General features: G+C 47.2%; 1 protein-coding gene across 4 annotated transcripts in view; it reads right to left on the bottom strand.

Moving 5' to 3' along the window:
- Nucleotides 1-22,519, bottom strand: part of MTOR (mechanistic target of rapamycin kinase) — a 98,795-nt gene that overhangs the window by 9,466 nt on the left and 66,810 nt on the right. For all 4 annotated transcript variants that reach the window (XM_028740653.2, XM_028740655.2, XM_028740654.2 and 1 more), the window contains 18 exons: nt 22,370-22,445; nt 18,898-19,037; nt 16,047-16,147; nt 15,384-15,499; nt 13,559-13,636; nt 13,351-13,458; nt 9,819-9,944; nt 9,581-9,712; nt 7,465-7,580; nt 6,351-6,468; nt 5,961-6,167; nt 5,589-5,689; nt 5,180-5,276; nt 4,836-4,934; nt 4,593-4,715; nt 1,817-1,999; nt 1,197-1,331; nt 884-1,058 (listed from right to left, as the gene is read on the bottom strand). In XM_028740653.2, the coding sequence (XP_028596486.1) occupies nt 884-1,058; nt 1,197-1,331; nt 1,817-1,999; nt 4,593-4,715; nt 4,836-4,934; nt 5,180-5,276; nt 5,589-5,689; nt 5,961-6,167; nt 6,351-6,468; nt 7,465-7,580; nt 9,581-9,712; nt 9,819-9,944; nt 13,351-13,458; nt 13,559-13,636; nt 15,384-15,499; nt 16,047-16,147; nt 18,898-19,037; nt 22,370-22,445 (2,231 nt within the window). The remainder of the gene's footprint in view (nt 1-883; nt 1,059-1,196; nt 1,332-1,816; nt 2,000-4,592; nt 4,716-4,835; nt 4,935-5,179; nt 5,277-5,588; nt 5,690-5,960; nt 6,168-6,350; nt 6,469-7,464; nt 7,581-9,580; nt 9,713-9,818; nt 9,945-13,350; nt 13,459-13,558; nt 13,637-15,383; nt 15,500-16,046; nt 16,148-18,897; nt 19,038-22,369; nt 22,446-22,519) is intronic.

Raw genomic sequence — 22,519 nt, 5'->3', positions numbered from 1 at the left:
CAACCACTTCTGCATACTGGGGGGAAACTGACAGAGGCCTCACACACCCCTTCTGGCCAACCCTCTGGAGGGGCCATATCCCAGTGGTAGGAGGGGCCAGAGGCAAAAGTGGGTGGAACAATGAATGCATTTATTTACCTTGAATAGTGTACAGTAGGCTGGTTTCTACACAAACTCACACAACCATCTCTGTCTACCCATGTTAGCAAAAGGCATTACTGGAGCTCAAGGGCACATTAAAAGGTAAAGGGACCCCTGACCATTAGGTCCAGTTGTGGCCGACTCTGGGGTTGTGGCGCTCATCTTGCTTTACTGGCCGAGGGAGCCAGCGTACAGCGCTGTTTACCTTCCTGCCAGAGCGTACAGCGCCGTTTACCTTCCTGCCAGAGCGGTACCTATTTATCTACTTGCACTTGGACATGCTTTCGAACTGCTAGGTTGGCAGGAGCAGGGACCGAGCAACAGAAGCTCACCCCGTTGCGGGGATTCGAACCTCCGACCTTCTGATCGGCAAGTCCTAGGCTCTGTGGTTTAACCCACAGCGCCACCCGCATCCCCAGTCAGCATTAATTACAGTCAGCAAAAATACTTGGGGAAAGTAGGCAGGTGAGGGACACCTGGGGAGAGTCCCAAGAGGCTGGAAGACTGCATTTGGTCCCAGGACCAGAAGTTCTTCACCCCTTCTTTAGCTACTTTGGCTACTGATAAACCCATGAATTGTACAGTTTATGAGTACATCTATTCCCCCTCCCATCATTCCCCCTCTAAATCAGTGATCATCAGAACACCAGAGAGAAAAACAGACAGAGAGACTTGAAACTAAAGCTGGGAAGAAGGTATGTGTGCTTCTTCACCCATTGAAAAAAAAAAGTCAATTTCTTACCCATTAAGGTTAATTTCCTTGGCCTCTGTTTGGACGTGATGACTTGCAACGATGGTGCAATAGACTGGATGCGGATGACTTGCTGGTTTGGGTCGTATGTCCCTGGGACTGCTAGCTCCAAATCTCGGCACATCAGGAGTTTGGGCGAGACGTACTGGAGCTCCAAGGAAGTCAGCTGCCAGCAAAAAGGCAAAGCGGGTAGACAAAAGTATGGCATTTTAATACAGGCAGTTTGAAGTGCCTGTTGAATGGTTGCCAATGGTAGATCCCACCCCCACCCCCAAGGGGAAAAACCCTGTGCCTCTCAGCTTACCTGAGGCAGCTGCTTAGAGATGCGCCTGAACACGTGATAATAGAGATCCCAGGCTTGGGTGAGGTCCTTCACATTTCCTGATTTCATGTATTTCCTGCACCATTCCTGGGCCTCCATCAGATCTCTGCCGTAAGCCTGCCGAGCAAGGAGAAAAATTAGCCCATCACTCTATGGTTGCCGACTAGTGCAGAGACTGCTGAGGGGTTGTACTGACACAGTACTCAATTGTGCTAAATTCCTTCACAAAAGGTGGGCAAGTCTGCCTCAACCTACAAGGTATTTTGTTTTTCTTTCTTCCCCTAATCTTCAACCGGGGCCAGCTTCTTATAACTTGCTACTTCCAAAAGACCGACCCATGAAGCAAAGAGGCTGAAACACCTTGTGATTAGTTGTTTGTGTATTGCAGGTTTTGTTGGGGCCAGCCAGCAGGGTCAATGGTCAGGGCTGATAGAGTTGTAGCATCCAAAATACCTGGAGTAACCATGTGTGTGCTTATTTAGTGAGGCTGCTCATTTCAGGATTATAACGTTCCTAATGTGAACCGCTCACAATTCTTGCTTTGTGGACTTGGACTTGGACTTGCAGCAGATATTGGCAGTCCTGAACTCTCATTTTCATACCTGGTTGAAGGAAGTTTCCTTAAGAGTCTGAGGCCCACGCTCCATCATGGCATGAAGGGGCTCCAGCACTTCAAACATCCCCTTGACGTTCCTCTCTCCAAAATAGAGACGCGACGCCTCCTCCAGCCCCTCGTGCCACATCTCATGCCAGAGGATGGCCACACGGATCAGTTCTTCGCTCACCTGAATGAAACACATGATGGAAATCACTGCCTTGTATACAGACAAGGGCCCACCTGAACCTTTGGCGGCAGCAGTTTTCAGGTTGGGGTGTCTTTGTGTGTGTTCCCCAGCCCTGTTATCTTGGGACAACTTGGGGTGGGGAACCTTATTTTAGCCAGAGGGCCACACCCTTCAGAGCCACTTCCTGGGGTCTACATAACACAGTGGGCAGGGCCAGTGGCACAACTGATGTGACTCCTACCTTTGTACACAAGGCAACTTTCCAAACACACAAGTCAGGTTCTCTATACCACACAGACACACAACTCTCTGTGTTCCATATCAAAAACTCCGGGTATAGGGAGGTATATAAATTCTAATAATAATAATAATAATAATAATAATAATATCATCATCAAGGCTAGCAAGAGACATTATCTGTTGCAGGGGTTAATAGTACTTCTGACTGACCACAAGAGGGAGCTTAAGGAGCATCTTAAAACACTGTGGTGCTACGTTGTGCAATCCCAACATCAGCATGTGAGCATATGAGCCTACTGTACCAAATTATACAGTTCTATTTATTTAACGCATTTTGCTTCCACTCTCCATCCAAGAAAGTCTCCCAGAGCAGCATTCAGTGAAGAAACATTTCTCTCTTACTAGAGGCATAACACATCAGAATTAGAACATAAGATCTGAAATAAGGTAATAAATTGCGGAACATAACTTTTGTCCGGAGAACGCAGGAAAGGGAGACGTGAGGAAGTCCAGAGGGTTATGAAAAAATGTATGAAAGGCTGTGATTTTCTATTTTTTCTTCTTTATATTTTCTTTGTTATATGTTTGGTGACTTTCTTTTCTTAAAAAATGCAATAAAAATATTTAATAAAAAAAAAAGAAACATTTCTCTCTCACTTTCTGCCTCTCCCTGATGTTCATGCACCTGTGAGCTCACGTGTTTTCTTTAACCATTTGACTTTGAAAGCGGGGTTCAGGGAGAGAAGGACAGGGACTTTCGGTGGGGGGAGCTAAAAACAGGCTTCCTCAACCTCGGCCCTCCAGATGTTTTTGGACTACAACTCCCATGGTCCCTAGCTAGCAGGACCCTAGCTAGTCAGGGATGATGGAAATTGTAGTCTCAAAACATCTGGAGGGCCGAGGTTGAGGAAGCCTGGCTAAGAATGTAAAAAGAGCCTGGCTGCTGGATCAGGCCACAAGCCCATCTAGTCCAGCACTCCATTTCCCACAGTGACCAATCAGTTGACTCTTGCCATTGTGATCCAGGCACCAGCAATTCAGAGGCACACTGCCATTGTTTCCGGAGGCAGCACATGACCACCACGACCGTAGCCACTGGTTGCCTTACCCTTCACAAATGTGCCTTTTAAAGCCATCTAAGCTGGTGGCCGTTGCCACATTTTTATGGCAGCGAGTTCCACAAGTTCACTACTATGCGGGGTGAGGGGGGGGGGGAGGAAGAACACACGGTGAGGCAGAAGGAAATGAAAGATGCCTGGTTTTCCGCAACTGTTGCTGGAAGCACATGGCATGGTTGTAGCTCAGGTCGGGTGGAAGGAGGGAGCAGCCTCCACTTTGAATCAGAGGGTTGGAAGGTTCCCCAAGGGTCATCTAGTTCAACTTCCTGCAATCAGTGGCAGCCTTTAGGCTCTCAAATTTCAGCGTTGCCCTTTGCAACTCTTAAATTCTGCACCCACACTGTCTCTAATGCTCCATTCTACAGCACTGCACCAGTTGTGCTACTCTAAAACCACCTTTGCTGAAATGCAGGAATCACAGCCCTGACAAACGGCCATCCAATCTCTGTTTAATAACTTGATTGAAGGGAGGGGTTGCTGGTGCATTCTAGAGATTGCTGCTTCTGCTGCAGAAGAGATAGCATCCTGTTCTCACAGTAGCTTCCCAGATCCTTTTGGGGGAGCTTGCAACAGAGTTCTCCCCACCTGTGTCTTCCAGCAGCTGATATCCGCAGTGATACGGCCTCTGATCATGGAGGCAGAACATACAGTAGATAGCTATTGTAGCTAGTAGCAACTAGCCTCACCCACCATGATTTTACTTAATTCTCTTTTAAAGGCATTCAGGCTGGTGGCAACCACTACATCCTATGCAATTGAATCCCAAAATTCAACTATAAGCAAATAAAGAAGTACCAGCCCACTGGTTCCGGCCCCCAATCACCCTCTTTGAAATTCTGTATGCTAGCATTAAAGAAAAAGATCACACACATTCTCAGACAGAAGAGTCAAGTGGATCAATCCTTGCTGAAACTGTAATTAGAATCATTTCAGAATACAAAGGGAAGAGTGTTAAAATAAATAGCACACACAACTCCCTAAGAGTCAGGCAGATCAATCCTTGCAAAACCATAATTAGGAATGTTTTTGAGTACAAAGGGGAAGACAAAGAGAAGCTCATAATGGTTACTCTTGTCGACCAAATTGCAAAGCAGAGGGATATATTAATTAAAACAATACAACCCACCACTGAGGTTATAGACAAAGAGGGGTAAATACCTAAATGAATGCCCCAACCTGGAATGTTGCACAGGGTGGAAGGAGAAGCAAAATGTGTGCATGCATGTAACACTCACCATCATGGCCTGCTGGACTAGTGTGTTGCTGTGTTCGCACATATTCTTCAAGATTTTGTTGGCGGCATTGTGACGGGCCGTTGTGGTTGACTTTGAAGCGACAGTCAGTGGGTAGATCAAAGCCTAAAGTATCAGAAAGCAGCAATTTATAAAACCGGAGTTTGTTTACAGTCTGGAGCCTCAACGAGGGTTTTTTTTTGGGGGGGGGGGTTGCTGGTGGGAAAAGAAAGCAGGAGTGCTTACCTGTGGGTGGTACCTGCCAATATCTGTGAGAAGCTGGTAAATAAGTCGGCCCACCAAAGGACGAGGGGTGTCGATTCTAGCAATGAGCTGAGGGATAACCTGATTTTAGAGGACAAGAGAGGTAAGGGGTGGGGGTGGGGAATGAACTCAGACATTTCTCAAAAGATGCTCTTATTTCATACAAAGCTAAGACAAGCAAAGGAAAAATGGCAGAATAACAAATTCAGGTTTTGAATGATGGAGCTTGGGAAATCCAGATATGACCATGGATTATTTTCTTTAGTTCGCTGTTGTACTTAGGTCTAAATAATACAAAGGATGCTCACAAGAAACCAGTCCCTTACCTGTAACCAGGTATCAATCTGGATGGCCTTCACCCCTTCTACCAATGCCTCATTGACTTCTGGCCAGTGGCCGTAGTCGAACCATAGAGTAAGGACTCTAAGGAAAGAAGATCAAAACACGTCAGGCTCATAAGAATGCAAGAAGAGTCCTGCAGCTGGATCAGGGCAGTGCCCCACTTAGTCCAGCATCCTGTTCTTACAGTGCCCAACCAGATGCCCTAGTGGGAAGCCAGCAAGCAGGACCTGAGTGCAAGAGCAGTTCTCTCCCCACGTGTGCTTTCTAGCAATTCAGAGGTGCACTGCCTCTGGTGGTGGAGAGTCCCCATCAAAATAAACAGGGCAAGGGCAGCATTGATTCACTGCCACTGCACAAGGGCCCATTTTTTTTGGGGGGGGGGGGAATCCTCACCTGAGGGTATCCTGTAAATTGTTTCCTCGTGACAGAGAGATGGACCGGAAGAAACCCTGCACTGCTGGAACAGTGTACATCAGGAGTGTTTTGGACAAGTCCTGCCAGGGAACAAACGTTTTGCAGGTTACTCCGCATGAAAGCAAGTGACAGCCAAGCCAGGGATAGGGAACCTGTGTCCCCACTGATGCTGCTGTGCTACAATGCCCACCATCCCCGACCCTGGGCCGGCGGGTGTTTTGCCAACATCTAGAGTGCCACAGCTTCCCCACTCTTGGTGCATATCAATTGGAAGGATGAAAGGAAGGGGAACTAGCTGGACACACAGCCCACTGGGCCTGGAGAGCCAAAGGGGAAACAATTGGATTGTACCTCCATGACTTTCTTCTGCACGGGAGATGGGACGGGGCTGTTTTCGGTGCTCTCTGTCTCGCTCTCGCTGTTGCTGCCCTCTGTGTTGGCACTGGTGACACTGGCTCCGCTGGCATGGCGAAGTTTCTTCTTCTCGTCCCTGGCCTGGTTCTGATGCTTGTAGTGGAGGACGGCCTCAAAATTCATGACTGCCCATGCGTGCCAAGCCTGCCGGGTGTGGGTGCGCGTGCATTAGAATAGCCAATAAACAACGTCCCTGCTGATCCCCAAGCCAACACTCTGCTGCAAAAGGTGGCAGGCAGAGGTGCTTAAGTGTTTTGTATCCTGAACTGACAGGCGCCACCAGAAGCGCTGCTGTTACTCTGGGCGACATGGGAACCTTTTGCTTACCTTGTACCAATTGCGGTCATGCTCTGTGGAGGCACTGTAGTACTGCAGGACCTTGGGGATAGTGCTCTCATTGATACCTTGCAGGTTCAGCTGCCACTCGCCCAGTTTCAGGAAACACCTGAGAGCATATGCCAGGAGTAGTAGTTTGGTCAGAATCAAGTATATACTTCCAGAGTTAACGCTAAATACATTACTTCTGGCAAATGAGCCGTCATAGCTGCTAGAGGACCATGACAATTTGGGTCCCAGGCTTTTCAGATCCGTCTACCCATGTGCTAACTGAACTGAACCCCTGTACTAACTAACTAACCTGAAACCAAAGGGACACATGGGTTGCTAGATGTGATGTGAAATATATTGGCATTCTTTTCATCTCTCCTACCCCACTAATTCTCTATTAAAGAATCCAAGTTGGTGGTCATCGCTGCTCGTGGGAGCATTGTTCCACAGTTTAACTATGCGCTGTGTGAAGAAGTGCTTTCTTCTGCCTGCCCTGAATCTTCCAGCATTCAGCCTCACACTTGTTTACACTGAAGTGCATTTGCTGTTTTACTGCCCATTCACTTGGTTTGTGGAGACCCTCTCAGAATTCTTTTACCATCTCTTTTCATTTTAAGCACCCTGAAAATCATGCCTCATCTTATTAGCGGAGGCTTCAGGAGGTCGGTGCACGTAACTCAGGTGAAGGAACCCTACAGATATTTCTTGGGCAACAATTCCCAGCATCTTTGAAGGCTGGTCATGCTGGTGGGATGGCTAGATGGGAGTCCGACAAAAGCTGAAGAACCACAGCTTCCCCATCCTTGCAGTAAGGATTACTTACATAATGCGGAAAACACGGCAAAGTGGTCTCTGCTGTGCAGCTGGCACAATGATGTTATCAAACGAAAGCAGAATAAATGGTGCTAACAGTGCTGGAATGGTAGAGCTCTGGGAATAGCAAGCTTCTTGTGGCTACTAGCACAGGTTACTGATGTCGAGAGAGCTGTTTCATCCAGAGTGTGCATGGTTTCAGCTGGTCAGGCCATCGGCCGACACTTGTGCTATCTGCAGCCTTCAGCATGTCACTGCTTCTGGCCTGGTTGCTGAGCCTCGGGGGAAGGAAGGTACTGACCGTGCCATGAGCTTGTGGAGCTCCTGCCTGTGCTGCTGATCCTCAGTCGCGATGGCATGCTGAGCCTGCTGCTGCATGGTCTGAACAAAGTGCTGCATGTGCTGGAACGCGTCGATCTGCAAAATGAATGCATGTGTGCTTTGAAGTGCATTGCTAGGCTGTTATCAAGCATTGACAAAGGGGGGACTTTGCAGCTAATACACATACCAGGAATCATTGGGTTGTATCCAATGTGGGCCCTACTCAGAGCAGACCCATATAAATAGGCATGGCTAACTTAGGTCCATTGATTTCAGCGGATTTCCTCTGAGTAGGTCATAGTTTGACACAACCCAAGGCATTTTCTCTCTCTCCTCTTCCATCTCAAGCCTGATTTCCAGCCATTTGTCAGATGTCCTAGCCAGTAAATGATAAAGTGATTCAAGGTCTCACTTTCCTTCATACAAGCTGTCAGCTTGTTTCTTTAAAAAAAAAAGTGGATTTTTTTTTTTAAAGCCTTGGAAACAATAGGGGAAAACGAGCTAGCAATCACACACCAAGCTGGTAATTCATCTGTGCCATGCAGAGCAGCTTTTGCACTAAAGAGGAAGATGAACATCACCATTTTCTTCCCGTCTCTCCTCTCATGGGTACACTTCTGTACCCAAGCCAGAAAGAGAAGGCAAAGATTCTTTGGACATGCCCTAACAATTCATTAAAGCTACATAACGAAAGTGGATTTCCTCCTGCACTTCTGTGGAAGTGTAAAGGAATCATTCTCAGCCTGAGGGCTGCTGTGTTCCCTCATGGGCAAACCCTCTGGGGGTGACATTCCATTGGTAAGTGTGGCCAGAGGCAAACATGGGCGGAGCAGCATTCAGCTACATTCCAGTCATGTAAAAGACAGGAGTTTCTGTGTGTGTGTGTGTGTGTGTGTGTGTGTGTGTGTGCGCACACACACACACAAACACACACACACAAAAAAAAACCACCCTCCATCCAGGCAAGCAAGCATTATCATCGCAGTACAAGAACACATTCCAGGCCAGGCAAAGGCACTTGAGGAGGGCTCTGAGCAGGACTGGTAACAAGGGTGCCCTGGGAAGAATCTTAATGCCGGATATAGTGTCTTCTGGTTCTCAGCACCCATCCCTAGTGCAAAGGGCACGCACGCACGCACGCACCTACACCTCCATAACTACACCATAGGTGAGGCACAAGACCCTTTCAGCAATGCCACCTACCCCCTCTTCCCTCTCAATGAGCTTAGCTTGTACAAATTTACAACTTCTTCTGAAAATTCAAGGATTCCTAGATTATTATTATTTCTTAAGGTGTTACATTAATACTTGATGCGGTTTACACACACACACACACACACACACACACACACACACACAAACATGCAAGGTTGCTTCAATTTCCCCCCACTGTGAGTTGAGCTGGCTACAAGAAAAGCACGGATGTAAACCTGTCCAATTCAAAAATAGTCAAAAGATTAGCCGTTGGTGGGGTGGCCCTTTCTGCATTTCAGAAGGTGTGCAGCTGAGCCATACAATTATAAGAGCTTTAGCCTCCACAGTCGGCAAAAACCAAGATGGGTTTGGGGTGGGGGCACTGAATAGAAGGAATGACGTGGCAGCACATTCAGGACTAAAAGAGAGACTTTACCATATATTAAACAGGAATAAGAAGGGATCCAGACTGAGGTTTATTGGATTTGATTATGTAAATTCCCCTCACATGGCTGTGCCAAAGAGACTCGGCCGTGCCCCTGCAAAGCCAAGTGATTTGGCCTTACATAGCCCTGTGCATTCTCCAGCTGTTTGTTGGCTGGGTATCTAAGTCTGCAGAGATGTTTTGTCTGTGCAAAAAAGCCCCACCCCTAAACCCTTTTCTGGTTTGCCTGGTGTGTTTGCTTGTTTCTTTACTGACCACTGACACAACACACACAAGGGTATAGAAAATGCTGGGACATGGTGGAGAGTCATCCACTTCGAAACCAGAAAAGGTGGCTGGGCAAGGAAGGGAGAAGAACCTTGTGCATTTTGCTCCTTGCACTGCAGCAGTCCTAGGAAACAGGAGTTATCAGCAAGAGGGAGAAAAGCATTTTCGAAATTCTTTCCAACATTTTTACCTTGCGGGCACTTTTCCACATGTGCTTCATGTATGCGTAGGTCACCTGAGGATGAACAGTTGGCAACGGGTGATCCAACTGCCGGGACGGGTCAACCCCAAGAAGCAACACGAGGGTCTTATGAGCCAAAGCCTTGAATAAACAGAAAAGAGGAGGGGTGGGGGAAGGTTACTGTGAATTTTTGCGTCCAACTCTTTTTCCTGTTCTCATACCTGCTGGAGTTGCAAGACACACTCACCAGCCGCCCACTCTTGCCGCACAAACTGGCGTACTTGAGCCAAGTCCTCATGTCCTCGTGGGGGTTAACGACAAGGGACCGGACCATAAGTATCCTCTGCCAGTCCTCAACAATCCGCTGGCAGCCCTAGAAAAAGAGAAGCACAGACAGAGACCTCTTAAGTCCATGTATCTGTTGATTTATTTCTTATTCCTGCCGACCATGGAAATTAAAATAGGCAGTAGGCTTACGGCAAACAAGAAGCAGCTGCACATGGTGCACCAGCAGCCTACGCAAGTCATTTCCACCCGGTGTGATGGTAGCTATCTACACAAAGGGTCGTGGCTCAGTGGTAGAGCATCTGCTTTGCATGCAAAAGGTCCTGGGTTCAATCCTCAATGGCATCTCCAGGTTAAGGCTGGGAAAGACTTCCTGCCTGATAGCCTGGAGAGGGTATGCCAGTCAGAACAGGGAATACTGAACGAGATGAGCCAAAGGCCTGGCTCAGTACAAGGAAGCTTCCTCTGCTCCTAAACCTTTGCATAAGAGGATAAGTCAACCGGTAGCTACTAGCTGTAACAGGCAGTGGAGCCATGTCCATGAACAACATCATCTTAGGAGATTTGCTGAACTCTCTAGGTTAGAGGACGTTTTGCCCTGTTTCTGCTAACATCAGGCATTGGCCCTGCTTCCCTTTCTAGGTCTTTAAAAAGGGCTCACTCTGTTGCTACTATCTAGCAGGGAATCTACAATCTTGCAGATGTAGCTGGACTACAAATTCTCATCACCCCGACCAGTGGCCATGCTGACTGGGGCTGATGGGAGTCTGAGTACAACAACGTCCGGCCAAAGCTTCCCCATGCCTGCTGAAAGGATAGGAGGTTGCCTTATTCCAAGGCACGCCACTGGTCCATCTAGCTCAGTCTTGTCAACACTGACTGGCAGCAGCTCTCCAGGGGTGTTGGGTGGGGGACATTCCCAGGCCAACACGGGGGTGCTGGGGATTGAACAGGGGGCCTTCTGTATCCAAAGCAGGGGCTCTGCCACTGAGCTATGGTCCTTGCCTTGTTAGGTGACAACAGAAGCAGACATACTTCATTCCCGCTTTGTTATTGCTGTTCAGTGAGTTACTAATTTTCATAACTTGAAATGGAAATTATTTCATATTATGCATTTTTGTTATTATGTTGGACTGTTTTTATGTGGATAGTGGTATTGAGTGGTCTTTTGTAAGGATTTTGGTTTTTTGTCATGCTTTAAGCATAACGTATAGAGGAAAGTGATAAAGAAAACCATAACCATGGCACAATGGAAGAAGAAAAATGGACTGGGAGGTGGAAATACACAAAGGCAGGTACAAATTCTGAGCTACCAGTTGTTCTAATGACCAGCTGGAAATGCAAAAGGGGACACAGAGGGAGAGACCAATGTGTTTTCCTTGAAACATTACTCTTGTGGCCCTCAACAGAAAAAAGGCTGTCTTAGGGGAGACAGGGAAGGAAGGAGAAGAAAATTAAGACTGCTGTATGTTGCAGTTAGTAGAGAATATCTAACCTATCGTGGGTCCAAACAAACAGCTAGTGCTCCTGCTAATGCTGAACACAGACAACTTCTCCTAAAGAGAAAACGTCACTGCTTTATTACATCAAGCAATATGCATTTAATTTTCGCAGTTTGCACACCACTCCATCCTGCACACGCTGCTAAACTTCAGTCCTTGGGGACTGTAAACAGAAGTCAGCTCCAGGAGCCGGCCAGGTTCTCCAGTGTTAACTGTGTTCGTTAATGGAAAAAAAGGGGGGCAATTCGGAGAGGAGGAACCATCAACCCCCAGTAAAAGGAACAGACTTGAAAACATAAAGCAGTAACGTCTGTGTCCTCCTAAATTCCTTTCAAAACAACAAGACAGGGGTCTGACTCAATTTCCGAAAAAGAACATGTTATTTTGAGTTCCAACGACAATTTGTTCCTGCATCAAAAAGGAAGAAAAACAAGGAGAAAGAGAAGGGTTTTTTTTGGGGGGGGGGGCAGCGCTGAGCGAATACATTCCCCACACAGATATTTTTGCATTTCTGCTTTGGCTGTTGTTCTCCCTGCCTAGTGTTGGTGTTTTCCTGCTGCCTCGCTGACCTGGCCATGCCTTTGAATTAGGCTGCCTTGTAGGCAGGCAGGCTGAGCCAGGAGAGGCATCTCCCATTCACCCACCTGTGCTGAGTGCCACAATAGCTCAATGCCCACTGCCATGGTGGAGACAGAAGGAAAGCCTGAGTCAAATTGGAGAAGGCCATGCCAGCTTTGAACAACAGTTGGAGGGGTGGGATAGTAAAAGACCCTTTAGTGGCACAGCATCAGCCTTGCATGTAGAAGCTCCCAGGTTCAATCCCCAGTACCTACAAGTTTAGGGCTAGGAATGTCTTCTGTTTGAAACGTTGGGGAGCCACTGCCAGTCAGTGTAGACAGCACTAAGGTACATGGACCAATGGTCTGGCTCAGTATAGGCAGCTTCCTATGGAACCAATGAGAAATTCAGAGAGACCCAGAGCCCACCTGGGCTTTTCCCATCTTCCACAAATGGTGGCAATTTGCACCAAATGAAAACAAGAGTTTACGTCTCCAAGAGTTTACTTCTGCCGTAGACCTTGCATTCAAAACAGAATATTAAACATTGGTTAGAAAGACTGAAGAGGTTTTCCTGCGCTGGAGAAACAGAGAGCATACGGTGCCTTTATTAGATAGCCAGGTATGCCATCCCACATCCAAATTAGGTAGGAAATCTAAAGCTCCCTGAGGTCCACATAAAGTAGGCCTTTTTGTATTTGTTAGGAAGATGCTGTAAAAACACACAAGAACTCGGTGTCCTGTTTTTTTCTTTCTCGCTTACTTTTCAAGGTCTATAAACAGTTGCAGTTGCAGACTTCACCCACCCCGTTGCTCCGGGCTATTCCTCCTGGGTGGAATGTTCTCTGAGACTTTCCAGACAGGAATGCAATCTTGGAGGCAAAGAGCTTTGTCACAGCTTCCCAAATGGCACAGGGAAAGGGGGGGGGGGTGAAAAGCAAGCTGTTGGCAGCAACAGGTAAACAGCTTCTTGTGCCGCACGGAAGCACACGCAGGAACAACAGGAAGGAGAGCGCCACGGTGGAAAAAATTCTTCCTCTGGGTGGGTGCTGGAGTTAATATGGGACAGCAGCCACTGGCTATCAAGCTGCAAGCCCGCGTCTGCTCCAAGGTAGGGAAGTAGAAAGGATGGATGGAAGGAAGCTAAGATTCAGGGGAGCTAGAGAGTTCGGTGTCTGCTGGCATGGCTACTGCTCTAGGTACTCTACCTATCTCCAACTTTCCTCCAAGGGACAAAAGGTGGTTTACATGATTCCCCATTTTATTCTCACAACAACCCTGTGAAGTAAGTTAGGTAAGAGAGTGACTGGCTCAAGGTCAGTCAGTGAACTTCATGCCTGAGTGTGGATTTGAACCCTGGTGTCCTAGATCCAAGCCCAGCACTCAATTATCACTACACCATGCTGGTGTTATAAACTTTCTGCAGTGTCTTTACCTGGAGTCTCTCCCACCAGATCTGGCGAATGATCTCACGTCGCTCCGGTACAAGTTTATACTGGATGACTTCTTCCAGCTCCGAAAGCATCTGGCAGGATACCATCGCCTAAAGGAAACAGCCAATCACATTCCATCCCAATCACTGCTGCGCCGGAACAATTCCCAAACAGAGGGTCATCACCCGAGGCCAGGAGCAAAGTACTCACCCCGTAGGCACGGCTGTAACTCTCTCCTGCCATAGCTGTCAGCTCAGCATCTAACAGATCTCGGGCTTTGTCAATGCACTGATTGAGGAAAAGAAAGGAAGGGTCTACTAAGGCGATGGAGACATTGAAAACATAGTACAAGAAGCTTAAAAGTAAAGACAAAAAAGGAAGTCAACAATGGAGAGGTGAAGAGAGGCTGTTGCACTTCAGTTACAAAGCAAAAAAATGACCATGTACATCTAGAACTTTGTTTCCTTCACTCGTTTGAGATAGTGGCGTTTTTCAAGACTGGCCAGGGTCTTTCTTGGGTTGTCAATTATTACTGGCTTCTTCCTGTTCCTGCCTGTTGCTCTAGAACAGATACCTTGCCCTGCTTTGTACACAGACCCCACTCTTGCATTTCCTTCAAAGTACTGACAGTGACTCCATATGCCCAGGAACATACAAGCTGAGTCAGGCTTGCAGAGGGGCTGTAACTCAGTAGCAGAGCACCTGTCTTGCATGCAGAATCCTCAACATTTCCAATTCAATGTTCTCAGACCCTCTGCCTGAGATCCTGGAGACACACCAACTATCAAGTGGTGTACCAGCTGAAAAGCTTCCCAGAATGTCATCCAGGATCTGGCCAAGGCGCATCTACAAGGACCAGTCCTCGACAGCAGTGGTGGAGAACCTGTGGTCCTCCAAATGCTGCTGGAATACATCTCCCATATTCCCTGATTATTGGCCCTGCCAGCTGAGGCTGATGGGAGCTGGAGTCCCAACAACAACAACTGGATGACCAGAGTCCCACCCTGCTTATGTAATTTATATATCATATTTTTTTCATGTTGTAAGCTGCCTTGAGCCTGGCTTTAGCTATGAAAAGGCAGCATATGAATAAAATGGTGCCTGTATGATGTATGCTTGAAAGCGCACTGCCTACTATGACCTAGGCACATCCCATAATTTTTCTCCAATAGGTTTTGAGGTTTTATGTGTGCCAGAGCTTCCTTTTCACATTTTACAGGCTCTGCACAAAGAGAAGTCCAAAACATTGGGTGTCGTGCCATATATTATATAATCTTTCCTTCAGTTTTCCCTCTTCCCCCACCCCCTTCCCAGAATGTGAAAAAGGTTAATTACAGAGGCCTTAGCTCTTTCAAACGCCTGGCTGAATTTTCTTGTGCACATCAATAGAGACAGACAGATTCTGACAGGGCTTATTTGGATTATTTTCTTTCTTTCTTAAAGAGGAATTCATTCTACAACTTCAGCTCTTAATACAGGGTGGGGCAGGATGGATGTAGCCACCCCCCAAAAAATAATACAAGATCCCCCCCCCTAAAATTAACAGTGCATTTCACATTCACAAGACAACATAAATTGAATCCTCAACAGAAGCATAGGAATATCCATGCAGGATTAGACCAAAGACCAGTTTGCGAATTGCTGCTTGCCTGGATGGCAGCTAGGACTCGCCATATAGGGACACTTTACAAAAGTGTCTGATCAACAGCCATTTGAGTCTGTTACAGCATGGTCCTGTGGCACCATAAAGGCTGAAGAAGATTTCTTGTGTCCTAGAGCAGCCTCCCATACCTTGGTGCCCTTCAGATATTTTGAGCTACAACTCCCATCAACCCCAGCCAGCATAGCATGAATTACTATGGTCAGATCCCTACATGGGCTGCCGAAGGAGGGCCCCCTTGTGTAGTAGGCCCACCAGAGGGCATTTTGCCAGGGGTCCCCTCAAACAGGAGCCTTCCCTGCCATACGGGAAAGCAACACCCAGTTGCTGCTCTTCAAACCACAGCGGGTGATGACAAAAAGTTTCACGGTGTACCTGCTGAGCCAATGAAAAGAGGTCCTGATGCAAGGCCAGCACAGCCCGATAGAAAGCGCCATCATGGGTATCCCTTGGGATCATACAGGTGTACTCCTCCATGCTATCCCACTGACCTGCAGAGACAGACATGACCTGCATAAGCCGTAAGAGTTGGGAGGCATCCAGCGGGACATGCTCATCTATCCCCTCTAATCTACCCAAAGAAAGGGATTAATCCCTGTACTGGAGGTAGCCAACATGGCGCCCTCCAGATGTTCCTGGACCACAGCTCCCATCATCCCTGGCAAAAGTCTGTGGCTGTTGGGAGTTGTAGTCGAAAACGTTTGAAGGGCTACGTCTGTGGAGATATAGCTGCCCCATAGTGCCACTGAAAGAAATGAGCTTAAACCTACTCAATGGAAGAAAATTCGATTACCTCCCTACATCTACTGCAGGACTGCTTCTCCTATGTGGAAAATGCACCCCCAGCATTCAACAAATCATTTGCCATCCCATGTCTACCTGTGCTATACATCCTTCTCTGTGAAACAGCATTTTAGAGGGACTGTCTGTTTCAGTGCTTAGATCAGGCACTTGGCAAAACTCCCCACCCCACCCCCAATATATATGTGTGTGTGTGCATGCAGGGAAGAGAAGGACAGTCCTAAGGCTGGGACTTACCTAAACCCCATGCAGCTGCCGCCGCCATTCTTGCCATTTTCGCCTGGGTTTCATCGTTCACCAAGGTCCACTTCTCACAACACTGCTGGTGAAGTTGTCCCCTAGGAAGAAGAAAAAAAGCAAAGATGCAAAAGTTACAGTTTGATGAAAATCCTCTTCCCTGCTTTTATTTAAAATGTACATTTTATACAGCCTTTCCATTAAGGAAACAGTATTCAGTATTTGTGAAACTGCAGTTTGCTGATGATACTGGAATACTATTCATACTCACACAGAAGCCCCATTGAGATCAGTTGGATTTACTGGGTTGTAGCCAGCCAAATTTTACTCAGAAGACCCATTAAAATTAATTGACCACAGTTAGTCATGTTCATGAATTTGAAAGGGTCTATCCTGTATAGGACTAATGCTGGAGACAACTCACTCCAAGGGAATTGTAATTGTAACCTAAGGTTGTAACCTAAAATACAGTGTCATTAAACACACACACCCATGAAAGCAGTCTTTAAATACATACATACACACACACACACACACACACACACACACACACACACACACTCCAACAAGACAGTGTTAAAAGGCAAATAAAACCACATGCAGGAAAGTTGGCAGCTAATGAGCAACAACACTGATTGAAAGTGAAAACTGATCAAAACAGCAGCAACATGAAACAAAATATTTAAGGTTTTCAAAAGGGCTGGAAGGACACAAGAGACTTCACTGGGAGTCTTAAAAGACAATAAAGGCAAGGGTGGCAGGCAGGTGATTCTCAGAAGGAAATGCCACATGTGGGTGAAACTACACAAATTCTGCTGCAGTACTTTGCCACTGTTTGTTTTTTAAAAAGTTGGTATTTAAATTTCCATGGGTCTAACCTATGTATGACTTAGCTGGATACAGACTCCCTTCAGGTATTTGGGTCTTAAGCTGCTCTGTTTAGCATTAGCATTAAGTACTAATGCTATTTCCTCCTCTTTACTGGTTTCATTTGTCAGATTTGTACTCGTTTTAATTGAATCTGATGGTTCTTTTAATAGGATGTTAGCTGACCTTTAGGCACCAAAGCTGCATTCCACGATGGCTGTGTTCTACCTACAATGTCAGTTGCTAGGAGCTGCAAGTGGGGAGACAGCTCTTGTGCTCGAATCCTGTTTCCAGGCTCTCCAGAGGCATCTGGTTTGCCCCCGTGAGAACCAAATGCTGGACTAGAATGTGTCAATGACCTGATTCAGCTGGCAGAACTTCTTTTGTTCTTAAACGTTGCGTATTCATCTGAAGACTTGGTAAAGCCAATGCAGCCTATCTTCTCACTCCCCACAAAGTCACCTGGCTCCCCCCCTCCGTTCTGCCACCCAGGATGCAAAAAGATGGGAACATCAGGTACAGGTTGTGGTGCTTCAGGTAATTCTGTGCAGCCCCCTTGGTCTGTGGAGTGACTTCAATCGGCAGGCATCCTCCCCTCCCCTCTCCCACTCCCCTTGTGCCATCAACCTGGGTTCACGTCAGGACCCATCGAAACAGAGAGGCTCAATGACATGAGGCGTGCAGCGATTTAGGCAGGACTGGCTTGGATTTGCTGAACCCTCCAGGTTGAACTGCACAGTACGTTATGCAGGTTCTGTCTTTCCCAATTAGGCTCCAAAAAAAGCACATTCCCTTTCTCTCTCATATACACATACGCACACTGAGTGTGCATGCTGCAGATCCCTGCTAGGGATAAAGACTCCTCACTTCACAAAGTGTCTTGATCCACGCAAGCCTGCAAAAAGCAAACTACCCACATCTCCCACCCTCCTTTGGAAGGGAAGTCATTTTGCAAACTCTTATATGGGCTAATGGGCAGGTACCTTATTTTAATATATTCCCACTTTCCAGCAAAAATTTCCGAAGTAGTTTAAACAAGAAGAGGGGGAATCAAAATATCTATTCCTAAGTCATTAATTAGAACCATGGAAAGGGTTGTAACTCAGTGGAAGAGCACATGCTTCGCATACCAAATGTATGTTTTTGTTTCCCATAGGAGTTTGGATTTGGATTTGATATCCCGCTTTATCACTACCCGAAGGAATCTCAAAGCGGCTAACATTCTCCTTTCCCTTCCTCCCCCACAACAAACACTCTGTGAGGTGAGTGGGGCTGAGAGACTTCAAAGAAGTGTGACTGGCCCAAGGTCACTCAGCAGCTGCATGTGAAGGAGCGGGGACACGAACCCGGTTCCCCAGATTACGAGTCTATCACTCTTAACCAGTACACCACACTGGCTCTCCAGGAAGCTGGCTTATTCTGAGGTGGACAACTGGGTCCCTCTAGCTCAGAACTGCCTACTCTGACTGGCAGTAGCTCTCCAGGATTTTAGACAGATGTCTCCTGCAGCTCTGCCTGGAGATACCTGACGATAGAACATGGGACCTTCTGCACACGAAGCAGATGTTCTACAACTCAGCATGGTTCTGAATAAAGTTACAGATTAATAGGAAGCTGCCTTGTACCAAATCAGATAATTGGTCCACTTAGCTCAGCTTTGTCTATGCTGACCGGCAGCAGCTCTCCAGGCTTCTGACAGAGGACAAATACCACTCCTTCCTGGAGATGGCATGGATTGAACATGTGGCCTTTAGCATGCTAATAATATGCTCTTTATTTATATATTATTGCATCTATAACTGACTTTCCCCTTACATTGCTCAAAGTGCCATACACAGGTTACCCCTTCTTCATTTTATCCTCACAATAACCGTGTGAAGTAGGCTAGTTTGAGAGACAGCCCCCCAATGTGCATCTGCAAGTAGGGGTTTTAATACAGCTCCTTGTCTGACACTCTTAACCATACCACATTGGCTCGTCTTACCATTCCCCCAGGGCTTCCAGGCAGCGCATGCGCCCCAGCATCAGTTCTGGGTCATCCTTGTTTGTATCCATCTTTTTGTCATAGGCCACCAGAGCATCTTCCCATTCATGCAGTTTCTCATACCAGGTTGCTTGAATTTCCTATAAAAGGGGGGAAGAGGCAGGAAGAAAGGGTTAACAAAATAGCAAATTTTAGTGTGGGAAAGTGGCAGGGGTAAAGAAGAAGACCCAAGAGAGGCAAGTCTCATATGCTTTCATGTCCCATCTCACACGAGGTCTATAGTTATGCCATTAGCATGTTGGGAAGGAACGCTTTGTGTAAGCAGCACTGGGAAGATGTTTGCAGAAAGGAAGGGGGAAAATAAAAACCTATGAGTTGTATCCAATGCTAGTCTACCTCAAAGTAGGCCCACTGAAGTGAATGGACATGACCACCTTGGGTTCATTAATTTCAATAGGTCTACTCTTTTTAAAATGTTGCTATATGTTTATTTTTAATAAGACACGACATACAAGAGATGCCAAAAAGTAAAGGGGGCACCTAGAACTGAACATGGTAGAATAAATATCCATACCAAAATCAAGTACAGTGGTACCTCGGGTTAAGTGCTTAATTCGTTCCGGAGGTCCGTACTTAACCTGAAACTGTTCTTAACCTGAAGCACCACTTTAGCTAATGGGGCCTCCTGCTGCTGCTGCACCGAAGCGTATGTAACCTGAAGCGTATGTAAACTGAGGTACCACTGTATAACAGACCACTATTACAAGGTTCCAACTAACACAAATTAGTTTACATTACCCTGCACCAGTCAATCTACTCTGAGCAGGGCTCAGTTGGATTTAAAGGTAAAGGCAAAAGGTAAAGAACCCCTGGATGGTTAAGTCCAGTCAAAGGAGATTATAGGGTCGCGGCGCTCATCTCGTTTTCAGGCCAAGGGAGCCAAGCATTTGTCCACAGACAGCTTTCCAGGTCATGTGGCCAGCAGGACTAAACCACTACTGGCGCAACGGAACACTGTGATGGAAACCAGAGCGCATGGAAATGCCATTTACCTTCCCGCCGCAGCAGTACCTATTTATCTGCTTGCACCGGTGTGCTTTCGAACTGCTAGGTTGGCAGGAGCTGGGACAGAGTAAAGGGAGCTCACTCGTCACAAGGATTCAAACTGCCGACCTTCTGATCGGCAAGCCCAAGAGGCTCAGTCGTTTAGACCACAGCACCACCCATGCCCCTAATCAGTTGGATATAGCCCTAGGTAAATGGATGAAAAATAAAGGGATGAATAATAATCAGACCATTGGTCCATCTAGGCTAGTATGACTGGCTGGTTTGCCTGGGTCACGTGAGAAAGGGCAGCTGTGTGCCTGTGTGTGTGTTTCCACATGAAGAAGAAGAAGAAGAGTTTGGATTTGATATCCCGCCTTTCACTCCCTTTAAGGAGTCTCAAAGCGGCTAACATTCTCCTTTCCCTTCTTCCCCCACAACAAACACTCTGTGAGGTGAATGGGGCTGAGAGACTTCAAAGAAGTGTGACTAGCCCAAGGTCACCCAGCAGCTGCATGTGGAGGAGCGGAGACGCGAACCCGGTTCCCCAGATTACGAGACTACTGCTCTTAACCACTACACCACACTGGCTCTCGTGAGAGTCACTGCTGGCATGTGGCCCCCAGAGGACTAGCCAAAGATGAATGTGGCTCTTGGCTCCTTCCCCTTAAAATCTAGCCATCCCTTTTGAGCATCAGCAAACACCACTGGGAGACCCAAGGACAGACGTAGAGCCTCCCTTGCAACCACTGATGGCTGGTGCCCATTGCTGGCAGTAGGGCATAAGGCAGAGACACCAGCAGGTGGTGAAGCCAGAGCCAATGGCAGGCAGAGTCTATTCATTCTAGTTTTGCCCACCCCCTTCTCCTGCCTGCTGAGTACTGCAAGGGCAACATTGAGACTAAGGAAGAGGAGGAAGCTGACAGGCAGGGCTGGATGCAAGTAAGAAGGCAGGCAGGTGGGGGCTGGCTGAAGTTGGTGGGGCAACGTCTCCTTTGCCCTATCAGAGCCAGCCTCCACTGCCTGCTGTGCCATCAGCTCCAAGTCTAAGTAGCATCAACACATATAAACAAGAGCAGCAGGGGATGAAGTTTGGAACAGCCCAGCAGACAGACAGCCTACAAGCACGTGGGGCATTGTACAGCAGCAAGGGAAAGGTTACTAAGGCCTTATTACTAGCCTTAGCAGTCCAGATTTTCTGAAGGCGAGCGGTAAAAAAGAACAGAAGTGCCGACCAACGACAGTTTTCAAATTCCCAACACTTTCACCAGCCTCTCATTTTTTAAAGGATTTTCATTTTCAATGGATTAAAAGGGGGGGAAAGAGGGGGAGGGGACAAGCTACCACTTGGATTTCTTTGGGATTTTTTTTGCTTCCCGCAACCCCCTCCTGCCCGCCCGCCCCGACATGGGCTCTAGGCCAATGTTCTTTTCTGCTCAGCCCTTGGCAGTTCTTGCTGCGACGTTATGCCAAGCAGTGGATTCTTTGAGGGCCCTGCAGGCAGGATAAAGCTGCACACACACACAACACATGCCACACTTCAGTGCCCCTCCACGTGAGACGTTGCAGGTCTGGCCTCTGGGGCTCCACAGGCAGATCATTTCAAAACAGGCGAGGATGCAGAGCTTGCTGATGTGATCAGGGGATTATGGGTTCCACTCATAGGCAGATAGAAAGCTGTCTCATACCAAAGTCAGACTATGAATCTGGCTGCACTGACTGGCAGTGGGTCTTCAGCATTTCAGGCAAAGGTCTCCCCCGCCCCCAGCCCTATCTGAAGATGCTAGGGGACCTTTTGCATGCAAAGAAGATGCTCTAGTCTGAACCCTCCTCTAAAACAGTGGTTCTTAACCTTTTTTGGGTGATAGACCTTGTTGGAAATCTACTGGAAGCTCTCCCCAGAATTTTTTTTCACAAAGACAATTTTCAAAGAAACAGGAAGGAAATGGGGGGTGTGTGTGTGTCATATTTTTACACTCTCTAAAGTTCATGGACCCCCAAAGCCCGTGATCCTAGGAATCCAAGGATCACAGGTAAAGGACCTCTGCTCTAAAAGTAAAGTAAGATTCTGGTCCTCAAGGTTACGGATGAAGGGCTAGCATAGGAAGCTGCCTTATACTAAGCTGGAAAAAATGCGTCCCTATCGCTCAGTATGGTCTACATGGACTGGTAGCAGCTCTTTCAAATTTCATGCAGGAATCCTTCTCAGTCCTGCCTGGGGATTGAACCTGGATCTTCTGCAAGCTGAACAGATCTTCTATCATGGAGCTGTGTCCCTCCTTTTCAAATTTCATGCAGGAATCCTTCTCAGTCCTGCCTGGGGATTGAACCTGGATCTTCTGCAAGCTGAACAGATGTTCTATCATGGAGCTGTGTCCCTCCTTTTCAAAATGAAAACAGGGAGATGGGGAATTAAGAGGCTACTCACCAGCTCCCCAAAGTGTTTCATGGCATATTCCAGAACCCCAGCTGCTGCCTCTGGTTGCTGCAGTTTATTGTTAATACTGGAAAGAAGTAAGTGGGAATAAAAAGTCATTTAGGGCAGATCCTAGTGTTTTATTTATTTATATTTCGCTTT

The sequence above is a fragment of the Podarcis muralis genome, chromosome 7 (assembly GCF_964188315.1).
Source record: "Podarcis muralis chromosome 7, rPodMur119.hap1.1, whole genome shotgun sequence".
Lineage (NCBI taxonomy): Eukaryota > Metazoa > Chordata > Lepidosauria > Squamata > Lacertidae > Podarcis > Podarcis muralis.
Note: the sequence above shows the minus strand (reverse complement) of the source record. Positions and strands in the feature narration are given on the sequence as shown.